The 25,389-nt window shown below is 48.9% G+C and overlaps 1 protein-coding gene across 5 annotated transcripts in view; it reads left to right on the forward strand.

The window, feature by feature from the left end:
- UBR4 (ubiquitin protein ligase E3 component n-recognin 4) overlaps positions 1–25,389 on the forward strand; it is an 87,085-nt gene that overhangs the window by 15,524 nt on the left and 46,172 nt on the right. Inside the window, exons 23-60 of one of the 5 annotated variants that reach the window (XM_084220159.1) lie at positions 123–305; positions 451–573; positions 660–889; positions 1,517–1,641; positions 2,053–2,150; positions 2,273–2,430; positions 3,128–3,337; positions 3,877–3,978; positions 4,814–4,914; positions 5,106–5,304; positions 5,430–5,618; positions 6,107–6,170; positions 6,361–6,552; positions 7,130–7,200; positions 7,326–7,473; positions 7,927–8,154; positions 8,331–8,501; positions 8,599–8,781; positions 10,201–10,359; positions 10,971–11,123; positions 11,432–11,659; positions 12,443–12,600; positions 13,698–13,869; positions 14,021–14,222; positions 15,588–15,751; positions 16,600–16,816; positions 17,165–17,381; positions 18,713–18,745; positions 19,834–19,897; positions 20,315–20,449; positions 20,764–20,938; positions 21,169–21,306; positions 21,740–21,861; positions 22,386–22,497; positions 23,002–23,132; positions 23,269–23,446; positions 23,636–23,740; positions 24,216–24,371. In XM_084220159.1, coding sequence (XP_084076285.1) covers positions 123–305; positions 451–573; positions 660–889; positions 1,517–1,641; positions 2,053–2,150; positions 2,273–2,430; positions 3,128–3,337; positions 3,877–3,978; positions 4,814–4,914; positions 5,106–5,304; positions 5,430–5,618; positions 6,107–6,170; positions 6,361–6,552; positions 7,130–7,200; positions 7,326–7,473; positions 7,927–8,154; positions 8,331–8,501; positions 8,599–8,781; positions 10,201–10,359; positions 10,971–11,123; positions 11,432–11,659; positions 12,443–12,600; positions 13,698–13,869; positions 14,021–14,222; positions 15,588–15,751; positions 16,600–16,816; positions 17,165–17,381; positions 18,713–18,745; positions 19,834–19,897; positions 20,315–20,449; positions 20,764–20,938; positions 21,169–21,306; positions 21,740–21,861; positions 22,386–22,497; positions 23,002–23,132; positions 23,269–23,446; positions 23,636–23,740; positions 24,216–24,371 — 5,794 coding nt within the window. The remainder of the gene's footprint in view (positions 1–122; positions 306–450; positions 574–659; positions 890–1,516; positions 1,642–2,052; positions 2,151–2,272; positions 2,431–3,127; positions 3,338–3,876; positions 3,979–4,813; positions 4,915–5,105; positions 5,305–5,429; positions 5,619–6,106; positions 6,171–6,360; positions 6,553–7,129; positions 7,201–7,325; positions 7,474–7,926; positions 8,155–8,330; positions 8,502–8,598; positions 8,782–10,200; positions 10,360–10,970; positions 11,124–11,431; positions 11,660–12,442; positions 12,601–13,697; positions 13,870–14,020; positions 14,223–15,587; positions 15,752–16,599; positions 16,817–17,164; positions 17,382–18,712; positions 18,746–19,833; positions 19,898–20,314; positions 20,450–20,763; positions 20,939–21,168; positions 21,307–21,739; positions 21,862–22,385; positions 22,498–23,001; positions 23,133–23,268; positions 23,447–23,635; positions 23,741–24,215; positions 24,372–25,389) is intronic. The other 4 variants (XM_084220160.1, XM_084220161.1, XM_084220162.1 and 1 more) reach the window with 4 other exon arrangements.

Consider the following 25,389-nt stretch of genomic DNA (forward strand, 5'->3'; position numbering starts at 1 on the left):
TGTGTTCATCTGATTTGGCACATCTGCAAGAGTGTGGAGTCCCTGAGGAGATATTTCAGTAGCTGTAATCATGCAGACTGCAATCTTTCTGTACTGATTTTTCTAACTGTTCCTCTGTTTAGGAAGCCTGTGCCCTTCAGTACTACTTCCTGATCCTGTGGCGGATCCTGGGGATTTTGCCTCCCTCCAGATGCTACATGCACCATTTGGCCATGAACACCCCTGAGATGAGTGACTGTGACCTCCTGCACACCCTGCGCTGGTCCTCCCGCCTGCAGATCCCGTCCTACGTCGTGTGGATCAAGGTACAGCCTCAGCTCCTGTGGGGGTGGTGGCAGTGACAGTGACAGTCCCTCCATGCCCACTGCACATGGGATTTGTGCCTTTTGTAGACTGGTTAATTCCAGAGCACTGTTCAGGTGTGATGGATTGGGGTTTTGGCATTTGTAGGATCACCTTATCAAGCAGGGCATGAAGGCTGAACATGCTGCTCCTCTCATTGAACTGACCTCCAGCAAGTGCATCTCAGTGAAGTACGATGTGGAAATAGCAGAGGAATACTTTGCTCGACAGGTGAGGTGTGGGAGTGCAGCTGGACATGCAAACTCCTCTTTCTGTGGGATGATCTGCACTTACTGTTCCATCTTCTGTGTTTGCAGATCTCTTCTTTCTGTGCTGTGGACTGCACAACCATTCTCCAGCTGCACGAAGTCCCCAGTTTACAATCCATTTACACCCTTGATGCTGCCATCTCCAAGATTCAGGTTTCTCTAGATGAGCACTTTTCCAAGTCAGCTGCAGAAACTGATCCCCACAAGTCCTCAGAGATAACCAAGAACCTCCTCCCTGCTACGCTGCAGCTCATTGACACTTATGCTACTTTTACCAGGTACAGTCCTCGGGATTTCCAACAGGAACAATTTCCTGCCGTGCTTTGGGCTTTCTCTGTGTTTTGTGTGTTGTTTTCTTAGAAGTGCCTGGAAGTTTTATAGTCCAAAGTAATTACTTTGTGTCCTCTAGAGGGTCCATTGCTTTAAAAGAAGAATAACAAGTAGCTTCTCAAGCCATGCATGGGACTTTTTTGTTTCTGAGTAGCCTCCTTGTCTGATCTTCCAAGGCTTCCTTGCAAGTTTGCAAAACCAGCTCCTCCAAAGATAAAACCACCCTCTAGGATAGTGCTACTTAAGGTTATTTCTCTGGCATAGTACTGAGGCTGTCAGACCATCAAGAAAGAGAGGGAGGGGGTTAATTCTTACATTAAAGAAATCTAAATTCTTCTAAACTCACATTAGAACCTGTGCAGAAGAAAGCAAAAGTAAATCAGCTTTTTCTTTTTGGGCACTTCTCCTGGTAAGTAGCTTAGAGGGGATAAAAGCCCAGAAGTCCCTTAGTGGTGTGAGATGAAGTGTGGGGCAGAACTGGAGAAGTTTGTGTTTTATCTGTCACTCCATTGACACGCTCAGTTGTGAGCTGCAGGTGCAGTTGCTGAGGTGAATCCTCTCCCTCCTGCCTGCAGATCCTACCTGCTGCGGAGCCTCTCGGAGGAGGCGTCCTCGGACAGCGGAGCCTCCGAGGAGAAGCTGCGGGGCTACGCCGCCGTGCTGGCCATCGGCTCCAGCCGCTGCAAGTCCAACACTCTGGGTGAGGGCCAGGGCAGTGCTGGGCTTCAGGGTGCCTCCCCCGTGGGTGAATCTTCCCACAATGCTTCCAGTACCCAATTTCAAAGTGATCTCCACCGCTGTTCAAAGGAGTGAGTTGGGCTGCCAGCAGCACACTGCAAAGTCTCTTCAGTATCCTACCAGCTGAAACAGTTGGGCAAACCTTGAAAGGGTCATTATCTTGTGAGCTCCTCTGGATCAGTGAAATGTTTTTGTAACCATATTGGAGCTTGTGGCGTGGAATAACAAGGGAACTATGAAATGTTGATATGCTCTGTTTTCTGCAGTTTTAATGAAGTGAAAGAAGCTGGGATGCTCTTAAACACTTAGGGATGATTTTTACTTGTAGACTTCTGAATTTATTCAGTGCCTGATCGTTTCTGTGTAACTGCAGGTCCAGCCCTTGTCCAGAACTTGCCGTCAGCTGTGCAGACCCTGTGTGAGTCCTGGAATAACATCCACACCAACGAGTTCCCCAACATCGGTTCATGGGTGAGTCCAGCCTCAGGGCCTGCTGTGGTGTGAGTGCAGCTGCAGGCATTGCTGGGAATGGGGGCAGTGTGTGGCTCTGTCCCAGACCCAGGGCTCTGACGTGCGCGTGTGTCCCTCCCCAGCGCAACGCCTTTGCCAACGACACCATCCCTGCAGAAAGCTACATCAGCGCCGTGCAGGCTGCCCACCTGGGCACCCTCTGCAGCCAGAGCCTGCCCCTGGCAGCCTCCCTCAAGCACACCCTGCTGTCCCTGGTCAGGCTCACCGGGGATCTCATCATGTAAGTCAGGCCTTGTGTTACACTGTGTGTTCCTCATGCTGCTGGGTGCTTTGCTCTGTGTCCTCCAGGGCTGACTTCAGGCTGTGTCTGTGCAACTCTTACTGACCTGGTGTTGGTTCTGACCCAAACCTTCCAGTTCACAGTTCCAAATACCAAATGAATGACAGTCAGTCTTTCTGTTTCCTGTAATATCTCCAAAAGTAAAGCTCCCTGAGGAGCTTTTTGTCAAATATGGACTTGAAGAAAAGGGGATATAAACTGACACAATACAGATCTAACTAATTCATTTGTGTTTTGTTATCATTCACTTGTGTGCAGTTTTTAACTTTTAAGGAAAAGTGAAATGCCATTTTTTTCCCAGGGACTTAGTCTAAAGTACTCTGAAACCAAAAAGTAGTCGCTGACACTGCAGACCAGCCCCAAAGCCAGATATATGAGATATATGATAATGGGATTGTCTAGGCAGATGCTGTAACTGTATATATGCAAAAGTAACATGTAGAATTTTCCAAAGGGGGACTTTTTTTCTGAGGGGGAAAATGGCTGGGCCAGTGTTTTTATCCCACATTTCCAAAAAGGGTTTCATCACTGACCTCCATCCAGAGTTGTGCCTCACTTAATGTGAATTCTAGTTTCCAGTAGGGATGATCTGTGATACATCATGCAGAGAATTAACTTGTGTCCTTTTCTCCTCCAGCTGGTCAGATGATCCGAACCCGCCCCAGGTGATCCATTCCCTGCTGCCCCTCCTTCTGGAGACCAGCACAGAGAGTGTGGCAGAAATCAGCAGCAACTCCCTGGAAAGGATCTTGGGCCCAGCAGACTCTGATGAGTTCCTGGCACGTGTTTATGAGAAGTTGATCACGGGCTGCTATAACATACTGGCCCATCACTCTGACCCAAACAGGTAACAAAGCTGTGTGCAAAGATTGGCTACAGCAGGGATGCTTCTGGAACAGAAAAAAAATCAGCTTATTTTTATCTCTTGCAACCTTCTGTACTTGTATACTATAAATATGAAATTTTTTTTTCACATTACCAGAATTGTGGAGTGGGGGTGAGAGGAAGAGAGAATGAGGAGGGGTAACAGTAGAAGAGACTTAAAGTGTAAAAGGAGCAGCTCCTTATAGGAATTTGTGTGTGAGGTGTCTGAAAGGTCTGGGTTATTTTAGGTTTCTGGCTGGGACTTGCCTTACAGCATCATGTGCCCCTTTGTTCTAACTTGGTGGATTTGTTGGTGTTTATGTAAAGTTGTTAATCAGGTGTTTTTTTCCTGTCTGTTGGAAGAAGAGCTGCTTTCAATTAGTGGAAAAATTACTAGAATTGTAATGGCAAGTAGATCACTTCTGGCCTCTCAGAACTGATGTGATTGTTGAAATTGTTTCTAGATGTTCTTATTTCATCCTCATGTATTTGATCCTTATCTATTCCTCTTTTAATCCTCAGTGGCCTGGATGAGTCCATCTTGGAGGAATGTTTGCAGCATCTGGAGAAACAGCTGGAGAGCAGCCAGGCCAGGAAAGCCATGGAGGAATTCTTTTCAGAAAGGTGAAGTCACCATGGAAGTTGTACTCCAAGGACTTCATTTCTCATCCTTGTTAATGCCATTGTGCAGGAAAATACAGACTCTGTAGAGCCAGGATATGCTTCAGGCAGTTCAGGAGAGTGGGAAGAGACTCTGAGGGGGAGAGGACCTGGATCTTTGTCCAAATCAAATGCTCAATGAGGCCTCACAGTAATATCAGTGGGGAATCTTGCAGGATGATTGTTCTGTCAGAGGAGGTTTCTGAGAGATGCCGCTCCAAGCTGCAAAATCCCAAATGCTCTCAGTGCTTCTGTGGAGCCACAGGTTGATAATTTTAAGAGTGGGGAGGGGGGTTAGAACCATAAAGGTAAGTTAGTTGTGCTGGCAGCAGCCTAGCTGTAACAGCTGTGATAGAAACAGCCTAGCACAACCACAGTGTTCTGAGTATGAGGTGAGCAAGAGGAAAGGCTTTCTCCATCACAGAGCTGACCATTGCCTGGTTTTTCTCTCTGCCTGTTGAACAGTTCAGAATGAAAGCAGCCTGGTGGCAGTACATTGTTAGTATGGAAGGGAAAGATAGGCAAGAAAATCTTGACTTCTGTTTTGGAACCCAGTTCAGGCCCTTTTGTGACTGGATATGTAGAGAGCACTGAGATGCTGCTGAGGAGCCCATTTGTGAGTTTTGGTCTGAGCTGGGTTTGCTGCTTGGCTGAAAGCAGTTGCTGTGGTTTGGCTGCTGAGCAGTGCTAACGCAAACTCCTGCCAGTCTGAAACATGAGGGTGGAGAGAAGTGGAGCCAGTGGGGAAGGGGAATGGGCTGCTCTTTACAAAGCTGATTTCATTCTCCCCTCTGTACAGTGGAGAGCTGGTGCAGATCATGATGGCGACGGCCAACGAGAACCTCTCGGCCAAGTTCTGTAACAGGGTGCTGAAATTCTTCACCAAGCTCTTCCAGCTGAGTAAGTGCCAGTAGGATCTCCTCCCTCCTGCCTTTTCCACTTCACACTGTTCTTGTAATGTCTGAGATTGGAAGGTGCTTGGAAGAAAATCTGTGGGAGGGAGTGGGATCACAGCTTCATGCTTTTCAAGGAAAGCCATTTCCACACGTGTTCCTTGGAGCATCTGTCACTGACAGTAACTCTCCCCCCAGCTGAGAAGAGCCCCAACCCCAGCCTGCTGCGCCTCTGCGGCTCCCTGGCCCAGCTGGCCTGTGTGGAGCCCGTCAGGCTGCAGGCCTGGCTGACCAGGATGACCATGTCCCCACCCAAGGACTCGGACCAGCTGGACGTGGTGCAGGAGAACAGGCAGCTGCTGCAGCTCCTGACCACTTACATTGTTCGGGAGAACAGGTAAAGCACAGCCCTGGTCCTGTCTTGTGTGTGCTCTGCGTTCCTCTTCCTCTCTAGAACAATCTTGTGTGAGTTGCTGCTGGTTCTTCGTGGTACCTGTGTGAAACTCTCCTCTTTTTGCTCAGCCAAGTGGGGGAAGGCGTGTGCACTGTTCTGCTCAGCACTCTGATTCCAATGGCAACGGAGATGTTGGCCAATGGGGACGGCACGGGCTTTCCTGAGCTGATGGTCGTCATGGCAACTCTGGCCAGTGCAGGACAAGGGGCAGGACACCTCCAGCTTCATGGTGCTGCTGTGGACTGGCTGGGCAGATGGTAAGAGTGAACTCTGTCCTGCTGATGCTTCATTTGTGGGGGTTTTTAAATTTCTTTTCTGGTATTTTGGGGACAGAAATTTGTGTTTACAGATAATCCTTTCTCTCTTAGTTTACAGTTTGTTGTTTGGGATATAAAGTGGCTGAGGGAGGCATATCTGTGTCCATCAGTTCCAAACAATCGTGTTTTGTTTCTTTACTCTGGATGGTTTAGTTACTGCATTTATGCATTCCCTGTTGTTAATCTAAGGCAAACTGAATGCTTGAAGCAGTTGGTCAGGACTGAATTTATACTTCCCAAAGGCAGTCAGCTGGAGTGAGGGGTTTTGGACTCCCCAGGAAGTGTTCCAGGCCAGGTTGGATGGGGCTTGGTCCAGCCTGGGATAGTGGAAGGTTTCCCGGCCCATGGCAGGGGTGGGATGAGATGGGCTTTAGGATCCTCTCCATCCTAAACCATTCTGTAGTAATTCCCAGTGTTCTGTGTTGCAGCAAGAAATACCTGTCTCAAAAGAACGTGGTAGAGAAAATGAATGCCAACGTCATGCAGGGGAAGGTAAGGCTTGTGCACATGCAGGAATGACTCCCAGACACGAGTTCAGCTGTCCTGGTTTGCTGGGACAAAACCTGCTGGGAGTTGTAAAGCAATTTGGCCAGGGGGTGTCTGTCCTGTGTTCGTGCCCTGTAGCAGCTGTTGTGCGCTGTGAGCTCTGGGACTCTGATTTTCCATGCCTTCTGCTCCCCAGCACGTGACAATCCTGGAGTGCACGTGCCACATCGTGTCCTACCTGGCCGACGTCACCAACGCGCTGAGCCAGAGCGGCGGGCAGGGCCCCAGCCACCTGTCTGTGGACGGCGAGGAGCGCGCCATCGAGGTGGACTCGGACTGGGTGGAGGAGCTGGCCGTGGAGGAGGAGGACTCTCAGGCTGAGGACTCGGTAGGCAGCAGGCACAGTGGATGCTGCAAAGGACAGGGGGGCTTGCTTTCAACCTCCCAAGTCACTCAGTTTATCAGTTGAGATTTTATGATCACTGAGTGAAGGGCCCAGCATGTCATGTCTGGAGGAGAGGATCTACCATTCCTGCCTAGATGTGTTGACTTTGTGATGTCAACAAAAATTTAGTATTTATTTTTATAATTAAAAGGAAGGAATGGAATAAAATGGGTTTGTTCCTGCTGGCTGGCTGGCAATTACTAGGTTTTGTTTCAGCAAGCAACTTTGATTAATACTTTAAGTGCTGTTGGGTGATGAACAAAAGCTGTTAGGGTATGTTCTTTGTTTTTTGTATCAATATTTTTGTTACTGTTTCTTTTTCTTGTTAACCACTTCATGTTACTACAATGTGTCACCATCTCCTCTCTCCAAGTGGTTTGATACCAGCTGCCTTTTAGCTCAGTGTTGTTAAAATTTGCTATTAAAATGTACCTTTGGTTTCTTGGGAATTGATTCTGTACATGTACTTCACTGTAGCTGCAGTTATGACACCTTCCTAAAACAATTTTCTTCTGGATAGGATGAAGATTCTCTCTGTAATAAACTCTGTACCTTCACCATCACACAAAAAGAATTCATGAATCAACACTGGTAAGAATCTCAAGCTTGTGTTCAGAGTCTCAGCCTAGTATTTCTGGCCATTGGGAAGGAAACCAGTGGAGTTTATGAGCCTCGAGGCACTGCCTGTCAAAACTCACCTGGCTTATTTTGGGCAGGTACCACTGTCACACTTGCAAGATGGTTGATGGGGTTGGTGTTTGCACAGTTTGTGCTAAAGTTTGTCACAAGGATCATGAGATTTCTTACGCCAAGTACGGATCCTTCTTCTGTGACTGTGGAGCCAAGGAGGATGGCAGCTGCCTGGTAAATTCTTTATGTCTTCAGATTTTCAAGTCCTTTGCAATTTTCTGTTCTGCAGTAAGTTATGTCAGGATTTGAGTATGCAGGAGTGTTAAGACTTGAAAGCTTTGACTTTATAATGAACCCTCAGAATTTACAGCTTGCCTGGAAATTAATTTTTTTGCACTAAGTAAGAGGATTGGTAAATCTGTGTCCTAGTGACTCCTGGGATTCCACCTGCCGTTACAGAATTTGCTGCACAGCAAAGAACACCTTTTCCCATTTTTTTCACTAGCAGCAAATGAAATAATTGTATCTGAAGTATGGAAAGTTCTTAATCCTTGGGTGGAGAGTCACGTGCAGGATGTTATTTCTTTAGGACTGTGCTCTAATTGCTGCTCTTACAATTTGTGTTCACTTCATCAGTAGCCAGGTTGAGCCTGGTTTGGGATTTTAGTGTTACTGTGTCATTCCCAGGCGCTGGTGAAGAGAACTCCCAGCAGTGGGATGAGCTCTACCATGAAGGAATCAGCCTTCCAGAGCGAGCCCCGTGTGCCCGAGAGCGTCATCCGCCACGCCAGCACGTCCCCAGCTGAGAAAGCTAAGGTCACCATCAGTGAGGGCAAGGGCCCTGATGAGGAAAAGCCCAAGAAGAGCAGCCTGTGCAGAAACGTGGAGGGCTGTCGAGAGGAGCTGCAGTCCCAGGTATAATTGTGAGCTGCTAAACAGAGATGGGTTATCATGAGGATCTTGGGCAGGCTGGGTTGGTTATAAGCTCAGATGAGAGGGTCCAAAAGAGGTGTCAGGCTTTAAAAAGCAGTTTATGTGCAGCTCCCATCAGGAGCATCTTGTTCCTCATTTGCCTGATGTGTTTCTTGTAGGCCAACTTCTCCTTTGCACCTTTGGTTCTGGAGATGCTGAATTTCCTGATGGATGCCATCCAGGTCAACTTCCAGCAGGCTTCAGCCATGGGGAGCAGCAGCCGTGCCCAGCAGGCTCTCAGCGAGCTCCACACGTTGGACAAATCAGTAGAAATGACGGATCAGCTGATGGTATGGAACAAAAGGAATTGACAGGGTGTGGATGGGGGGAGTGGCTTTTAAGCAGAGACATTCCATTGACACCCTCTGGATGCTTTTCCTGGCTCAGGTCCCCACCCTGGGCTCGCAGGAAGGCGCCTTTGAGAACGTGCGCATGAACTACAGCGGGGACCAGGGCCAGACCATCCGGCAGCTGATCAGCGCGCACGTGCTGCGGCGCGTGGCCATGTGCGTGCTGTCCTCGCCCCACGGCCGCCGCCAGCACCTGGCTGTCAGCCACGAGAAAGGCAAGGTGAGCCCCCAGCGCAGCCCTGGGCTCCTGAGGGAAGGGGAGCAGTGCTGGATGCACTGGGTTCCCAGGGAAAGGGAACAGTGCTGGACCCTGGGGTTCCCAAGAGAAGGGGAAAGGGGTGCCAGAGCTGCTGGGCTCCCACGGAAAATGGAGCAGTGTTGGAGCTGCTGGGCTCTCAGGGAGAGGGAACAGTGCTGGATGCACTGGGTTCCCAGGGAAAGGGAACAGTGATGGATCCTGGGGTTCCCAGGGAAAGGGAACAGTGCTGGATGCACTGGGTTCCCAGGGAAAGGGAACAGTGCTGAATTCACTGGGTTCCCAGGGAAAGGGAGCAGTGATGGATCCTGGGGTTCCCAGGGAAAGGGAACAGTGCTGTATCCTGGGGTTGCCAAGGGAAATGGAGCAGTGCTGGAGCTGCTGGGCTCCCAAGGAGAATGGAACAGTGTTGGATCCCAGGGTTTCCAAGGGAAAGGGAACAGTGCTGGATCTGCTGGGCTCTCAGGGAAATGGAACACTGCTGGATTCTGGGGTTCCTGAGGGAAGTGGAGCAGTGCTGGAGCTGCTGGGTTCCCAGGGAAAAGGAACATTGCTGGAGCCACTGAGCTGAGTGAAGGGGAACAGCACTGGAACCACTGGGTTCCCAGGGAAAGTGGAACAGTGCTTGGAACCACTGGGGTCTCAGGGAAATGGAACAGTGCTGGATCCTGGGGTTCCCAAGGGAAGTGGAACAGTGCTGGATGCACTGGGTTCCCAGGGGACATGGAACAGTGCTGAGGAAAAGGCCGGACTGTGGTTTGTTCTGCACGTCTTGAGATCTGGTGTGAAGTGTTGTGTAGCTATGGAGAACCTCTTGTAGGGAAAACTGTTTAGGAAAAAGAGTTCCTGCAGCAGGAGCAGTGAGAGCAGCTCACTGCCATCACCCACCTCACTGCAGCCACTTGAGAGGAGGCTGGAGTCAGGTGGGGGTCCATGATTCAGCAAAAGGACAAGAGGAAATGACCTTAAGGTCACCAAGGGAGGTTCCAGTTAGTTACTATAAACAAAAATTTTTCTGCAGGAGCGGTTGGTTAGACATTGGAATAAGTTGCCCAGAGAGGTGGCAGAGTCACCAACCCTGGAAGTGTCCAGGAGGTGTCTGGACATGGCACTTGGGGAAGTGGTTTAGGGCTGGTTATGGTGGTGCTGGAGTGATGGTTGGACTCGGTGATCTCATGGATCCCTTCCAGCCTTGATGATTCTGTGGTTCTGATTCAGAATCAACTGAATAACTGTGGGATCTGGAATTGAGATGCCTGACTCCCCCCAGTTACAGAGTCAGATAACCAGTCTGTGGTTCTGGTTCTGTAACTGGGATCTGGAATGGAAATGCCTGACTCCCCCCAGTTGCAGTCAGGTAACTGAGCCCATTCTGTGGTGCAGATCACAGTGCTCCAGCTCTCAGCCCTGCTGAAACAAGCTGACTCCAGCAAAAGGAAACTGACCCTCACCCGCCTGGCATCGGCGCCCGTGCCGTTCACCGTGCTGAGCCTGACTGGCAATCCCTGCAAGGAGGACTACCTGGCTGTGTGTGGGCTGAAGGTGAGTGCCTGCCAAGCCCTCTTCCAGGGAGCTGCAAACATCAGCTGAAAGCCGGCTGTGGTTGTTTCCTCTGAGGAGTTAGCACGGAGCTGCCTCCAAAGTTCTGCCACTAATTCAGCTCCTGGTTCACTTTCCTACTGGATCGATAAGGTAAAAGAAGCAGGACCTGGATGAACAATATAATTAATGAGACAGTGGCTCGAAATAGCATTTCTTAATGTATTTAAGCTGATTTTCTTTAAGACAAGAGCCAATGTTTGGCTCTTGTCTTAAAACAAAACACACCCAAACTTAGTGTGTTAAAACTAGTCTGTAGCAATTAGTGTTCTTTGGCAAGGACTCCTCTTTTTTTGTATCCCCCCAAATTTAGATTCAGCTTTCCCAGTGCAGAATCTACAGATGTGTTACTTAGCTGATAAGAAGCTGTGCTCTCTGTAGCTTTTTCCTTTCAAATCTTTGTGTTATTTATCTTCAGTGCAGGAAATTGAAATTTAAATTCTCTGAATCATTATTTGCCGTAAGAGAAATGCTGACTTTTAACTCCATTCTTGGCTTCAAATATTTGTGAACAGTTTGTTTTAATATTTAACCAATTTTCTCCATTACTCCAGGATTGCCATGTGTTGACATTCAGCAGCTCTGGATCAGTCTCTGATCATTTGGTGCTTCATCCCCAACTGGCCACTGGGAATTTCATCATCAAAGCCGTGTGGCTGCCAGGATCCCAAACAGAGCTGGCCATTGTCACTGCAGACTTTGTGAAGGTATGTCTTGCCATGAACTGTTGATGATACAGCTTCTGGCAGACATCAGAGCCTGGAATCCTCGGGGAGTTGCATGTGGGAGTATGTGGTAATATTCTTAGAAATGAATTGAAAATATAAATTTGGGCTATTTCTTGCAAGGAAAAGCAAACCCAAAGAACTTAAAGAGAAAAAAAGCCCAAAACCTTAACATCTCATGGACATTCCCTCATCTCAGCTCTTGTTCATTTGCACTAATTTGTATCATAGCAGTTAATTACTGCCTTGATAATCACTGTAGTTAATTATTTCCTTGGTTCTTCCCACAGATTTATGACCTCTCAGTAGATGCCTTGAGTCCAACTTTCTACTTCCTCCTACCGAGTTCCAAAATCAGGGATGTCACTTTCCTGTTCAACGAGGAGGGGAAGAACATCATTGTGATCATGTCTTCTGCTGGCTACATCTACACACAGCTCATGGAGGAGGCCAGCAGTGCCCAGCACGGGCCCTTCTATGTCACCAATGTGCTTGAAGTCAACCACGAGGACCTGAAGGTGCTGGTGACTTCCCTTTCTCTCTTTTTTTGCATCTTCCATTTGAAGGCAGAAGTTTCCTTCTTTTTTTCCTTCTCCTTTTAAGCCCCCCTGATCTAGATCAAGGAGCTTTCTCATTCCTCTAAAGAGAGAAATATCCTTACAGTAAAAGGAGGTGGGGGTGAAAATTAAACCCCTTGATCCTTTCATCTAGAAAATGGAGCATGTTTTCCGTGGCTGGCTCTGAAGTCATGCCCAGCAGGATTTCTCAGCAGGGAGATGGCTTCAGAGCAGTGCTGTTCTCAGAGCAAGGCACTCCAAAGGTGCAGGAGCAGAAGGGATAAATCACCATGGCTGGGGCTGGAGAACTGCAGTCAGCCTTTGTTTCTTCTCTTGAGGATGACCTTTAAAATCTCTCCAGTGTTTTTATCCCAGCCTACTTCAAAACAGGAATAGATGAGAAGGAGGCTCTCAGGAAGGTCTTTTATGAGCTGGGCATCCAGGGGATGCTCCATGTGACACTGTCACACAGAGCTGAGGCTCACAGCTGCGGGAGCTCAGGGTGTTACCTACAGCCTCCGGGTGTGCAGGCTCAGCATCCCCTCCCAGAGCCTTTGAAGTGTCTGATGGATGAGTTCACCCAGGAGTTCAGCTTAGAAAATTGTCATTTAGGGCTCTGTTCTCTCACTGCTGGGGAGGAGGGGCGGCTTTGGGAATAATTCCATCGCAAATGTAAAAGCCTGACAGGGTGTGTGGGGATATTTGTGTTTATGTTAAATGTTGGCATTTCTCTGGATCCCCCAGGACAGCAATGGCCAGGTGGCAGGAGGGGGGGTGTCAGTCTATTACTCCCACGTGCTGCAGATGTTGTTCTTCAGCTACTGCCAAGGCAAATCCTTCGCAGCCACCATCAGCCGGGCCAGCCTGGAAGTGCAGCGGCTCTTCCCAATTAACATCAAGAGGTGAGGATCCTGGGAGACACTCCCTGCATTTTTATTTCTTTCTTTTTATAATAAATATTGCTTATTATTAAACATCTCAGCTCTGAATGGCCAAACTAGGGGGTGAAAATCCCCTGTTGGCTGATATTTCTTGCTACTTTTCATGGTCCTTGTGTCCTAATGGACTTGGATGATCCTTGTGGGTCCCTCCCAGCTCAGGAATTCCATGATATCCCAGTTGCAGGATGATTAAAAACCAAAACTGGCTGTTTCAGCAGTAGGCCACGCATGCATTTTGTCCTCCCAGCAGGATTTCAGAGCAGAAAGGTGTCTGCAGAGCAGTGGGGCTGCCCAGAGTGAGCTGCCCGAGGTGCAGCCGCTGGAACCGATGGGATTATCCGCCCTCACCGAGGCGGCCAGGGAGGAAGCCTTTGTTTCCTTTCAGCACCACTGCTGTGGTGGACCTTGTGCATTGTGCATGTTAAGGCTGATTTTCAGACTCCCTTGAGGGAAACCAATCTCTTACTCTATGAATGTGGCAAGAAAAAGACGGTTCTATTGTGTGTTCTGATATGCAGTGCTGGGCACTCAGGCAACAGGCTCTTCACTGGCCTGACACAAAGCCACTGTCATGAGTGGGCTCTCAAGGAGGGTCAGGTTCCAAGAGCTCCTGAACTCCTGTTGAGTTTGGCTTAGTCTTTTGCAGCTCTGTTTCCACTTTTTCCAGTGAGCAGATGCTGATTCTCCTGCATTGGTCTTTGCTTATTGCTGCTGGGTGTGTTGAAACATGAAACTGTTCATCCATTCGGATAAAAACATTGCTGAAAGCCATTTATAAATGGCCTCCTTGATTTGGGGCATAAAATGCAACACTAAGCCAGTTTTTCCTTGAGTTTGCAGGGTAGGGATCAGGGCTGAGGGCTGGGATGCTCGTGGTTTCTGCCCACTGTGGTGACTGTTTCAGGTTGCTCACCTGTAAACCAGACACTGTTCATTGATGCAGTGCTTGAGTCTCTGCTCAGGACAAAGCTTTAACTGATTAAAGCACAGTGAAATTTGTGTGGTTTTGCTTGTGCTGCTCCTCAAATGAATGTCATTGTGCCCTTTGTCTCTCGCAGTTCCAATGGTGGCAGTAAGACTTCTCCAGCCCTGTGTCAGTGGTCTGAGGTGATGAACCACCCTGGCCTGGTGTGCTGTGTCCAGCAGACCACGGGGGTCCCACTGGTGGTGATGGTGAAGCCAGACACCTTCCTTATCCAGGAGATTAAGACCTTGCCAGCCAAAGCAAAGGTTAGTGAGGCTTCCCTCTATTTTTTCCTCTTAAAATCTGGTTTCTTGTTGTTCTGTAAACCAGATCTCCAGTCTTGGCAGCTTTTCTAATACAAAGAGTTTGTTCCTCCAAGCGAGAGTTGCCAAGCCCTTGCCTTGCCTTGCCTTGCAGATCCAGGACATGGTGGCCATCCGCCACACGGCCTGCAACGAGCAGCAGAGGACCACCATGATCCTGCTGTGTGAGGATGGCAGCCTGAGGATCTACATGGCCAACGTGGAGAACACATCCTACTGGCTGCAGCCCTCTCTGCAGCCCAGCAGCGTCATCAGCATCATGAAACCCGTGCGCAAGCGCAAGGCAGCCGCCATCAGTAAGGGCTCCTCACATCACCTCTGTCACTCACTGTCCTGGATTGCAAGAGAAGTGTGTCTTCTCCCTGCCATCTGTTAGAGGTGTGGCAGTTATCTCCTGTTAATGGAACAGGATCAAGGCACCAAAATCTGTCTGGGTTTGAAAAGACAGGTGTCTGCTAAGGAAGGCAGGAGCCTCCCCTGAAATGGAAAATGTAAACCCCTCCCCCTCTGAATTGTTATAATTTTGAAATTAAAAGGCACTCAGGTAAAGATTTGGGAGCAGGAATAAGAATTCTTTATTAGGGAAGAAAATAAAAAGTAATAAAATAAACAATGCAGTAATACAAAACAGCACTGACAGAGTCAGAGCAGGAGCTGACACCCTGTGGGCTCAACTCAGGTGTTGGTGGCAGTCCCATTCCATGGGGGCTGCAGCTCTCCTGCAGTGACAGGTGTGGTTCTGTTGGAGCAGTGGTCCTGTAGAAGGGTGTATCCTTCCTCTGAAGATTCAGTGGTGGTGTAGATGGGCATCTGGGAATCCAGTGTGAAAAGGCTGCTCCTCTGGGAATGCAGGGAGGAGAAAGCTGCTCCTCTGGGAATGCAGTGGGCAAAGGCTGCCCTGGTGTTTCCAGTGTCAGATTGTATCCAGGTAGGAATGCTTGGCTCCTGCCCTGGGCGCAGCATCTCCCCATGGGATGATGGAATTTGATCAGCCCTGCAGGGACACTCACTGGCCATGGACAGCAGAGATCTCCTGGAGGGAGGATTGGGTGTGGGAGAGATAAAGAAAACTGCCCAATGAACAGAAGATAACTGCCCCACCTCTAACAGATGGTGATAGAATACACACTTATCTTGCAATCCAGGACACTAATGGAGATGTAAAGACTGATCTACATCATCTAAATACTTACAACACTCATTCTGACAATTACATAAGTACTGGCTAAGGGGAAAAAGTGTTTCCATAGATGGATGTTGGAAACCTGGTTACTGAGAATTTTAGGCTTTCTGTGCTGATAGGCACTGACCCTCAAGAGAACACTACATTCGACCTAAAGTCGTAGAGAAAGCTTTCAAAATTAAATAATAAAACTAAGATGATTAGTGCATAGTTTAAATAAAAGTATATAATATCCCATAGTAGAAAACCTAAGAGTTTAAAGTTTTAAAATATAGTAATATATATAAAACAAGGTAGAAATTTTAAGACAGAGAAGAGTCCTTTTTTTTCACCTTTTTCTTCATAAGTTTGAATAGTAAAAAATCCAACAGATGCATATGGAAATACTTTCCAAAGGAGACGAGTTGTTTCTGCAGGTTTTTTACAATTTTGCCTGTTTAGAACATCTTTTGTCATAAAGATCTCTTTCCCCTTGTAGCAACTCGCACATCCAGCCAGGTGAACTTCCCTATTGACTTCTTTGAGCACAACCAGCAGCTCACAGACGTGGAGTTCGGGGGCAATGACCTGCTGCAGGTGTACAATGCTCAGCAGATAAAGCACCGGCTCAATTCCACGGGCATGTACGTGGCCAACACAAAGGTGAGTGGGGCAGTCTGGGGACTCTGTTGGGCTTCTGGGTGACATTACTGTTCATGTTGTCACCATGCCTTGCCTTAAGGAGTCTGCTTTGTTTAAATGACCCCACACAAGTACTGTACCTGGGGGTGCTGGTTGACAACAGACTGAACATGAGCCAGCAGTGTGCCCTGGTGGCCAAGAACACCAACAGCATCCTGGTCTGTATCAGGAATGGTGTGGCCAGCAGGAGCAGGGAGCTCATTCTGTACTTGGCACTGGTGAGGCCACACCTGAGCACTGTGTCCAGTTCTGGGCCCTCAGTTTGGGAAGGATTTGAGACACTGGAGCGTGTCCAGAGGAGGCAACGAGGCTGGGGAGGGGCTGGGAACACAAACCCTGTGAGGAACCCCTGAGGGAGCTGGGGGTGTTCAGCCTGGAGAAGAGGAGACTCAGGGGTCACCTCATCACTCTCTACAACTTCCTGAAAGGTAGTTGTAGTCAGGTGGGGGTCGGTCTCTTTCTCCAGGAACTGACAGGACCAGAGGACACAGTCTCAAGCTGTGTTGGGGAAATATAGGTTGGAAATTAGGAAGAAGTATTTCACAGAAAGAGTGATAAATAACTGGAATGGCCTGCCCAGGGAGGTGGTGGAGTCACCATCCCTGCATGTGTTTAGAAAAAGACTGAATGTGGCACTTGGTGCCATGGTTTAGTTAAGGTGTTTGAGCATGGGTTGGACTTGATGATCTTGGAGGTCTCTTCCAACCTGGGCATTCTGTGATTCTCTAATTCAGCAAACAGTGGAGGCACCTCTGTTCAGTGTCCCTGGCTTCAGAGGGAGTTTTTGAGCTGTGGTTTGTTCTCTGCAGCCTGGGGGTTTCACCATCGAAGTGACCAACAACAACAGCACGATGGTGATGACGGGCATGCGCATCCAGATCGGCACGCAGGCCATCGAGCGAGCGCCCTCCTACCTGGAGATCTTCGGCCGCACCATGCAGCTCAACATGACCCGCGCCCGCTGGTTCGACTTCCCCTTCACCCGCGAGGAGGCCCTGCAGGCTGACAAGAAACTCACCATCTTCAGTAAGGCTCTGTGCCCTGCTCGGTCTGATGGCTGCTTTGGCTGGGGTGCAGCTGCTTCACCTCACAGCAGGGAGTTGCCACAATCCATTCTGCAAAAACTGTCTGAGGGGGGAACCCTGAGCATTTGATAATTTTATTTATGGCCCAGTTTCTTGCTGCTGTTAGTGAACATTCAGTTCAGCTCAATGATTTTGTGCTAAGAGAAGGAAAGTGGCCTTGCAAAGCCACTGTCAGTGTCTGTGTATTAATGACAGTGTAATTGCTGTCCTGCTCCTGTGAAATGAGACTGGTTTGTATCCAAAAGCAACAGTTTTCTCAGTTGTTAAGAAATTTCTCTCATCGCTACAGTTGGGGCTTCTGTGGATCCTGCTGGAGTCACCATGATGGATTCCATAAAGATTTATGGCAAAACCAAAGAGCAGTTTGGCTGGCCTGACGAGCCCCCCGAGGACTTCCCGTCCGCCTCCGTCAGCAACGTTTGTCCCCCAAACCTCAACCAAGGGAATGGCACTGGGGACGCCGAGTCAGCTGCCCCTGCTGCTGCCAGTGGGACTGTCCTGGAGAGGTATTTCCACAGCCTTTCCCTTATTTCTCCTTGGAAATGGGTTGTTGTTGTGGTGGGCACTTGGGTGCTTTTCCCGACTTGGAGAACTGGAGGGAATTAGTGAGTTGTTCTCGCTGCCTTACACAGCAACAACTGAAAGCAGGGGTTGAGTATCTTGGTAGGAGGGTTTGTGGTGGCTCTTGGTTGATCTGGTGCAGTAGATGGGTAGATCTGTGTGCTTGCTTGTGCTGCCTAGTTCATGTTTCAGCAGTCTGGAGGAGCTCAAAGCAATTTCTGCTGCCATGGTACATTCTCTCATTTCAATTGGCCCTTTTTTGGTCTCTGGAGCTCACAAAGGTCAGGCCTCTCTGAAGTTAAGCTCAGTTTTGAGGAGGGCTTTGTGTGTGACCCTGCTTTAGGCTGTGGCTCCCACCAACTTGCCTTGTAGCCCACGTGCCTCAGGCTGACCTGTTGTGCTGGGGAAGGTGTTGGGTTTTCCCCCATATCCCTGCTGAGAGCCAAACCCCAAGGGTGACCTGGACATAAATTTAGTGAATGAACAGAGCTTGTTTTCTTTTTTTCTTATGTCCATGCTGTGTTTTCCTTTGAACTCATACAGTCTGTATCATAAGGGTTGTAAAAGCAGCAAGTACAGGAGGGAAACAGCTCAAAGAGGAACTGGTACTGCTGAAAAATGACCATTTCAGAGGAAACAATCACTGCTCAGCTGTGAGGAAGTGGTGGTTGAGTTTGTCTGACTGAAATTCTCTGGTAGAGGCTCAGGGCTTGAAGTGCCACTTAGGCCCAGTTGAAGGACCTGTTCAGCCATCCTTTAATATTTTGTCTAATAATTCACGGGATTTTTTCCTGTGTTTATTTTCCCTTTCCCTTCCTCCTCTGCTGTGACATCCCCACAAGATGTCCCTCTCAGCACAGTCATGCTCTCTGGTTTCTCAGAGCAGTGGGATTATATTCTAAAAATTCAGATATTAAAAAATATTCTTCCTATTTGGTGTTACCTTCTGAAGGGTTCTCTGGAGTAGGAACAGCTGATGGCAGGCAGGAGGCAGCTTCTCTATCCAAGTGTGGTGTCTGCACTCCAATTTAAGCTTGGGTGGTGCTTTAAGTGGTGCTTGGCTTCTGTGTATGAGGTGACCTGGCTCATCTCTGTCTTTGTTTTGCTCCAGACCAGTGTGTGCTGCCCAGGTAGAGACCCTGCTTAGACTGACGCTCCCCCGGCTTCCTGATTTCCCCATTTAATTTGCCTTTTGCTTAGATTGTGTTCTAGGGAGTTTTTCTGTGAGCTTTACACATTTTTATTTTTTTTTTCCTTTTTCTTTGCTCCCCCAAAGTTCTGACACTGAGTCCCTAACCACCCTGGACCGGTTAGTATGGCATCCTTTTCTCTGCACGAATGAGTGTGTGTCAGAGACAGAACACATGGTGTGGCTTTTGGTGACTGGGATTTTTTGTTTTCCAAGTGACATTTGCTTCTTTACATTCTGGTCATTGCATGGCAGATGGTTTAGCAAATGTAAAGATGAGGTGGTTTGCAGATTTTTGCTGTACACAGCATAACTGTTGCTTATTTGACAGACTCCTCTCTGCTTTGTTCCTTCCTTGTGCCTTCTTATCCCCCTTCTGTTCCCTCCAAGCTTTGTGAGGGTGGCTGTGGGGAGGGGGAATGTTATTTATCACCACCAGACCAGACAATTGTTCCTTCTACCTTCCAATCCTACACTGCTATTTTTCCCCTCAATGCTCTCTCTTCCCTGCTCTTTCCTGTATCTTCCTGCTCCTTCTGGTGTGTCAGATGGCATTTCAGGTGGTTCTACCTGGGGGCATGGAGTGCTGCTACAGGGACTTTGCTGCCACTTGTAAATCAGGTTTTCCCTCAGGACAAGTGTTCTCCCAGCCTGCTTGAACCACAGCATCCCTCGCTTGGGGTCACCCCCAGTGCTCTGAGTTAATTTTCCTCAGGAATATTTTGTGCTGAAACTCCAAATTGGAAAGAGCAACCTGTGTGAAAATAGCAAGCGAGTAGAACGTTGCTCCCTTAGCAAAGTCGGTTCCGCTTTTTCCCATGTGTCATAGCCAGCCTTGATCTGCAGTCATCTGTACGTCTGGGGGCCATGGTGAATTGGGACTGTCAAGACAATCCAAGTTATCCCTGCTGCAGGCTGCGTAAGGAAATGTTTTATCCTCTTTGGGAGAGAAAAGCCCCTGTCTTTCAGCTGTGGATTATTAAAGCAGTCCTAAGTTTGTCTGTGAGCGTGAGCCAGGTTTAACTCTGGTCTGTAACACAATGAAATGATATGCATGGTGCCTGTGGCAGGTTTTATCATGCTTTGATTTTGTACTTGGCATTCGTTAGCTGTCTCTGAGCTACTCATGACTGTAGCCCGCATAAAGCAAAGTGCTAAGGAGAGAGAAGGGTTGCTGTACTCAAGCCTGCTTTCCTCTCTCCCTCCAGGCTAGTAGTGAGTTCTTTAGAAGCGCTGGAAAGCTGCTTTGCTGTGGGACCAGTCAACGAGAAGGCAAGTAACTTTCTGAATACATTCCTGAGCTTTGGAGCTGGGGGAGGAGGGGCCAGCTCAGCACTACCTCCTGCAGCCCCGGGGGCCTGATAGGAGCAGAGCTGCATCCCTTTTGCTCAGAGCACTGATCTGAAAGTTGCCTTAGCCAAAAGCGTTTGAAACTAGTTTAGAATGACAATTGGCATTTGCATTTAGCGCTGGTGGGCTTTTTGTGCTGTGAGTGACCTCGTTTACAGAAACAGCAGGGTAGGAGCCCATAAATCTCAAAAGGACTTTTCTTGTGTAGACATGTGAAGTGTTCCCTAAATGTCAGATAGTAAATGGAGGGAGGCTATCAAAAGGCTGTTGAGGGAAGGGAGCTGAAGGTACACTGAGTGGTGGTAAATATACTGAATAATGGGGTTTGTCTGTTCTTAGGAGAAGAATAAGATTGCAGCTCAGGAACTGGCTACTGTGCTGCTGTCCATGCCAGCCCCTTCCAGCGTGCAGCAGCAGACCAAGAGCCTGCTGGCCAGCTTGCACACCAGCCGTTCAGCCTACCACAACCACAAGGTACTGCCCAGGGCGTGATTTGGGGACTCCTGGAACCTGCCAGGTCATGGCTGAAATGCAGCAGAGCCCTAGAGTGCCCTTCCTCCATGTAGCACAACCCTCCTGTCTCATCTCCCTTCAGCTCCTTCTGCCTGCCCTGCTGGCCTCTGTGCTTCACCAGAGTTGTGTGGTTCTGTGACCTTTTACATTGGTTGCCCTTCCTTAGATGAGGAGTGCTGGATTTCCCCAGGATCTGTCCTGTGGCTGTGCTTCAGCTGCTTTCTCGTGCTGCAGTCAGTTGTTTTTCTTTGCCTGTGTTATCTCTCACTCTACAGGATCAAGCACTGCTAAGCAAAGCCATTCAGTATTTGACTTCCTCAACCAAAGAAGGAAAGGATCTTGATCCTGAGGTGTTCCAGAGGCTGGTCATCACTGCTCGGTCCATTGCTATTATGAGACCCAACAATCTGGTCCACTACACAGAATCAAAGCTGCCACAGCTGGAAACAGGTAGATAAGTCTGTAATTTTCTCAAAGTTTCTGTTGTGATAATTGAAGCTGTGCTGGGGTGTCGGGTTTGGAGTGGCAGAGACTGTATTTGACACATTTGGTAGGTGTGTGATATCCTGCTGATGAGAACATCAAAGCCTCTGAGAAAAGCCATTTCAAATAAACTTGGTGTTACCCTCATTAAGGTTTTCCCCTGCACATTTCTGAGAGGTGTTTTTTAATCTGTGCAGAGAGTGAAGAAGGGCAGGAGGCCCAGAAACACGTGGAAGGAGAGGGCTGCACCTTCATTACCCAGCTGGTGAACCACTTCTGGAAGCTCCATGCATCAAAACCCAAAAACGCCTTCCTGGCTCCTGCCTGCCTGCCAGGTGGGAGAGCTCTTCCTTTGCTATTGGCAAGCCTGTGGCTTCTGAAGGGGCCTATTTTAAGTTTGTAAGCAGAGAACATGACTTTTCAATCCTAGTGCTGCACTGAGGGCTTTGTGAGGTGGAGCTGCAGATTCTGCTTCAAAGCTTTTGTTCAGGGACACGTGTATTGTGCCAGGAAGAAGGGACTGATGATTGATTTCCCCACATTTGTCTTTGTGGGTGGTGTTAGAGGATATTCAGTGGTTCTGGTGTATGGAGTTCACAATATTCCATCAGACAGACAAGACTGGCTCAGTCTGGATTGAAAATCAATGTATTTGTGCTGTTAACATTGTGCCTTGAAGTCTGCAAACAAAAGATGCTTCCTGCAGTGCCTCAGTCTGTGCTGAAATTCAGAGAGAGCTGATTTCAGTCCTGCTTTTATTCCTGCCAGGTCTCACTCACGTTGAAGCCACAGTCAATGCTTTGGTGGATATTATCCATGGCTACTGCACGTGTGAGCTGGACTGTATCCATACTGCATCCAAGATCTACATGCAGATGTTGCTTTGCCCAGTATGTCACCTTGTTCTTCTCTGCCTCAGCCTCCAATTGCACCAGGGGAGGTTTAGGGTGGGCATCTGGAAACATTTCTTTGTGGAAGGGGTGTTCCAGCCTGCCACAGGCTGCCTAGAAGTGTAGATGTGGCACTTGGGGACATTGGTTAGGGGGATTGGCAGTGTTGGGTTTACAGTTTGACTTGATCTCAGAGGCTTTTTCAACATAAATGTTTCTGTGATTCTATGACAGGGAAAAAATAAAATGTGGGCAGAATGTGAATACATAATACAGACACAAAATACGGCCAAAAACACCCAGCCAGAAGTGAATGAAGGAGAATTCTCCCTCTCCTTGTGTTCTAGTAATGTTTGCCATGTGCTGCATGTGGAATTACAAGTGTTGCTTGGTGGGAGGTGACTGGTGGTGTACATGAACCACTACTGATGAGAGTCACAAGTGCATTTTTAGCCATCTTTCCAAATGCTGTGGAAAAGGACTTGGAGCTTAAGGAGTGTAATGATGAACTGTTCACCCTGCAGGACCCAGCAGTTAGCTTTTCCTGCAAGCAAGCTTTGATCAGGGTGCTGAGACCCCGGAACAAGCGGCGACACGTGACCCTGCCGTCGTCCCCCCGCAGCAACACCCCCATGGGTACGCCAGGGCATCCCTGCTTGAACCAGCATGGCCTTCTGGACTGCTCAGAAAGGACAGGAAAATAGAGTGGGCTTGTTATAAACCAAGACTAAGACTAAAATCTGCCTTTTTCCTTTCTTTTGCTCTCCCTTGCCCCCTAACCCCCCCCCTTTTTATTTAATAAGCTCTCACCTTTTGGTTGATATTTTGGGATTCACAAAGGAGATCTCTCTGAGATATTGCCCTTTCAGTGACAGGAAAATCTGATCATTTTATCTAGAGAGTAGTAATCTAGAGTTAGTATTTGTATGCATGTTTTCAGGTTCTAATAAATCAAAGATGTGTGCAGGTCAAAATTATCAGAGCTCTATCCAAGAGAGATTTTTCAGTATTGAAGCAAATTGTAGGTGTCAGGAGTCTCTTGGTAACTGAGGGTAGTTTGGGTGTTTTCCCAGCATTAGCAGCCTGGTTTGGGAGGGGATGAGGAGCTGTGCATTTATGAACTCCTGCTTTGCCACTCAGGAGATAAGGATGATGATGATGACGACGATGCAGAAGACAAGCTGCAGAGTGCCGGGATAGCAAATGGAGAGCACATCCGGCAGGAGAGCCAGGAGCAGAGCGAGGTGGATCACGGGGACTTTGAGATGGTGGTGAGTCCAGAGCTTCTCCTTGGAGCCTTTGAAGTGTGCCAGGACTTGAGTTAATTTAGTTCTGATGAACCTGCTTGTAGTACTCCCTTAGTGGTGGGGGTCTGGGGACGGCTCTCACTGTGTTTCCTCTCCATAGTCCGAGTCCATGGTTCTGGAGACTTCTGAGAACGTGAATAATGGGAATCCCTCTCCTCTGGAGGCTCTTCTGGCTGGAGCAGAGGGATTCCCTCCGATGCTGGATATCCCTCCAGATGCAGATGATGAGACAATGGTGGAGTTGGCTATTGCCCTGAGCCTGCAACAAGATCAGCAAGGTCAGATGTGGGCACTGTTGGCAGGCAAAAAGGGGATGGAAACTGGGAAAACTGGGAAAGAAATGAGCCAAAGCTGTTGGTGTCATCACCAGTGAACCAAAGATAGCAGAACTATGAAATGTACAGAAAATGCCAGAGTTAACTTATTCTCTCAAAGAGAGATGCTCATAAGTTGTTCTCTGCTTGCAGGGAGCAGCAGCAGTGCCCTTGGGCTGCAGAGCTTGGGACTGTCCGGCCAAGCTCCCAGCTCCTCCTCTCTCGACGCTGGAACACTCTCGGACACAACAGCATCAGGTAACTGTTCACTGCAAGGCATCTTCTTTTTCACATTCTGACCTAAGTAATGCCTTAAAATTGGTGTGCAAATATGGTTTGGAAGAGCCAGTTATTACTATTGGCTTCTTCTATTTTTGAGAGTGTACTTACAGCTTTTTCCTGCTTTGATTGACTCTCACTGTAGGCTTCTGAGGAAGTTATTTCCTCTCTTTAAACTAAAGCAGACAAAACAAAGCATGTGCTGTATTTCCCTTGCATCTATAAACAACCAGACGTTGTTCTTTAAGTAACTGTGCATGCCTGTGTGTTTCACAGAGAAGCTTTCCTCTCGGGATATCTCCCCTGCACTGCTTTAACTGTCCTGCTGGTCACCCCCAAGCTCCCTTTCCCTTTGTAGCCATCCTCAAACCCCACGCCCAATCCCTGCAGCCTTTCCCTGGTAGCGAGAGCGTCGTTTGCAGTTGTTCCCAGGCAGTGTTTTTACTTGTAACAGCTCTCTTTATTCTCTTAGCTCCAGCCTCTGATGACGAGGGCAGCACGGCGGCCACGGACGGCTCCACACTGCGGACGTCGCCCGCGGAGCACGGCGGCAGCGTGGGCTCGGAGAGCGGCGGCAGCGCCGTGGACTCGGTGGCTGGAGAGCACAGCGGTGAGTGAGGCCTGCTGCATCCCCTGCTGCATCCCCTGCTGCATCCCCTGCTGCATCCCCTGCTGCATCCCCTGCTGCATCCCCTGCTGCATCCCCTGCTGCATCCCCTGCTGCATCCCCTGCTGCATCCCCTGCTGCATCCCCTGCTGCATCCCCTGCTGCATCCCCTGCTGCATCCCTGCTGCATCCCTGCTGCATCCCCTGCTGCACCCCTGCTGCACCCCCTGCTGCATCCCCTGCTGCATCCCCTGCTGCATCCCCTGCTGCATCCCTGCTGCATCCCTGCTGCATCCCCTGCTGCATCCCCTGCTGCATCCCCTGCTGCTCCCCTGCTGCATCCCCTGCTCCACCCTCCCTGCTGCACCCCCTGCTGCCACAGCCTTGCCCACCAAGGGAGCGTGTGGGTGATCCCTGGCACAGAGGGAATCTCAGTTCCCAGTGGCTGCTGCCATCTGTCATTTCATGTGTTCTGCCCCAGTGCCCACAGATGGGATGTTGTCTGCTTTTTGTGGTTCTCTGGAAGTGTGGAACCTGCAGCAGATTTTGCTGGGCTGGAATAACAGAATCATTGAATCCCAGAATGGTTTGGGTGGGAAGGGACCTTAAAGATCATCCTGTACTAACCCCAAAGCAGGGACACCTTCCACTATCCCAGGTTGCTCCAAGCCCTGTCCAGCCTGGCCTTGGACACTTCACTTCCAAGGATGGGGCAGCCACTGCTTCTCTGGGCAACTTGTGCCAGGGCTTCATCACCCTCTGAGTAAAGAATTTCTCCCTAATATCCCATCTAATCCTGCCCTTGTTTAGCTTAAAGCCACTGCCCCTGGTCCTGTCACTCTCTCCCCATATAACAAATCCCTCTCCCTGCTTTTCATAAGTACCATAAATACCCAGTACTCTACAAGTTATGGGAGGCCATAGCAAGGTCTTCCCGGAGGCCTTGCCTCTCAGAATGCCTAGAGCAAGACTGAGACAATTCACTATGCTGCTGGTTAAGTTTGAATGAGATAGGATTAAT

The sequence above is a fragment of the Fringilla coelebs genome (assembly GCF_963513975.1).
Source record: "Fringilla coelebs genome assembly, chromosome: 22".
NCBI classification, from domain to species: Eukaryota; Metazoa; Chordata; class Aves; order Passeriformes; family Fringillidae; genus Fringilla; species Fringilla coelebs.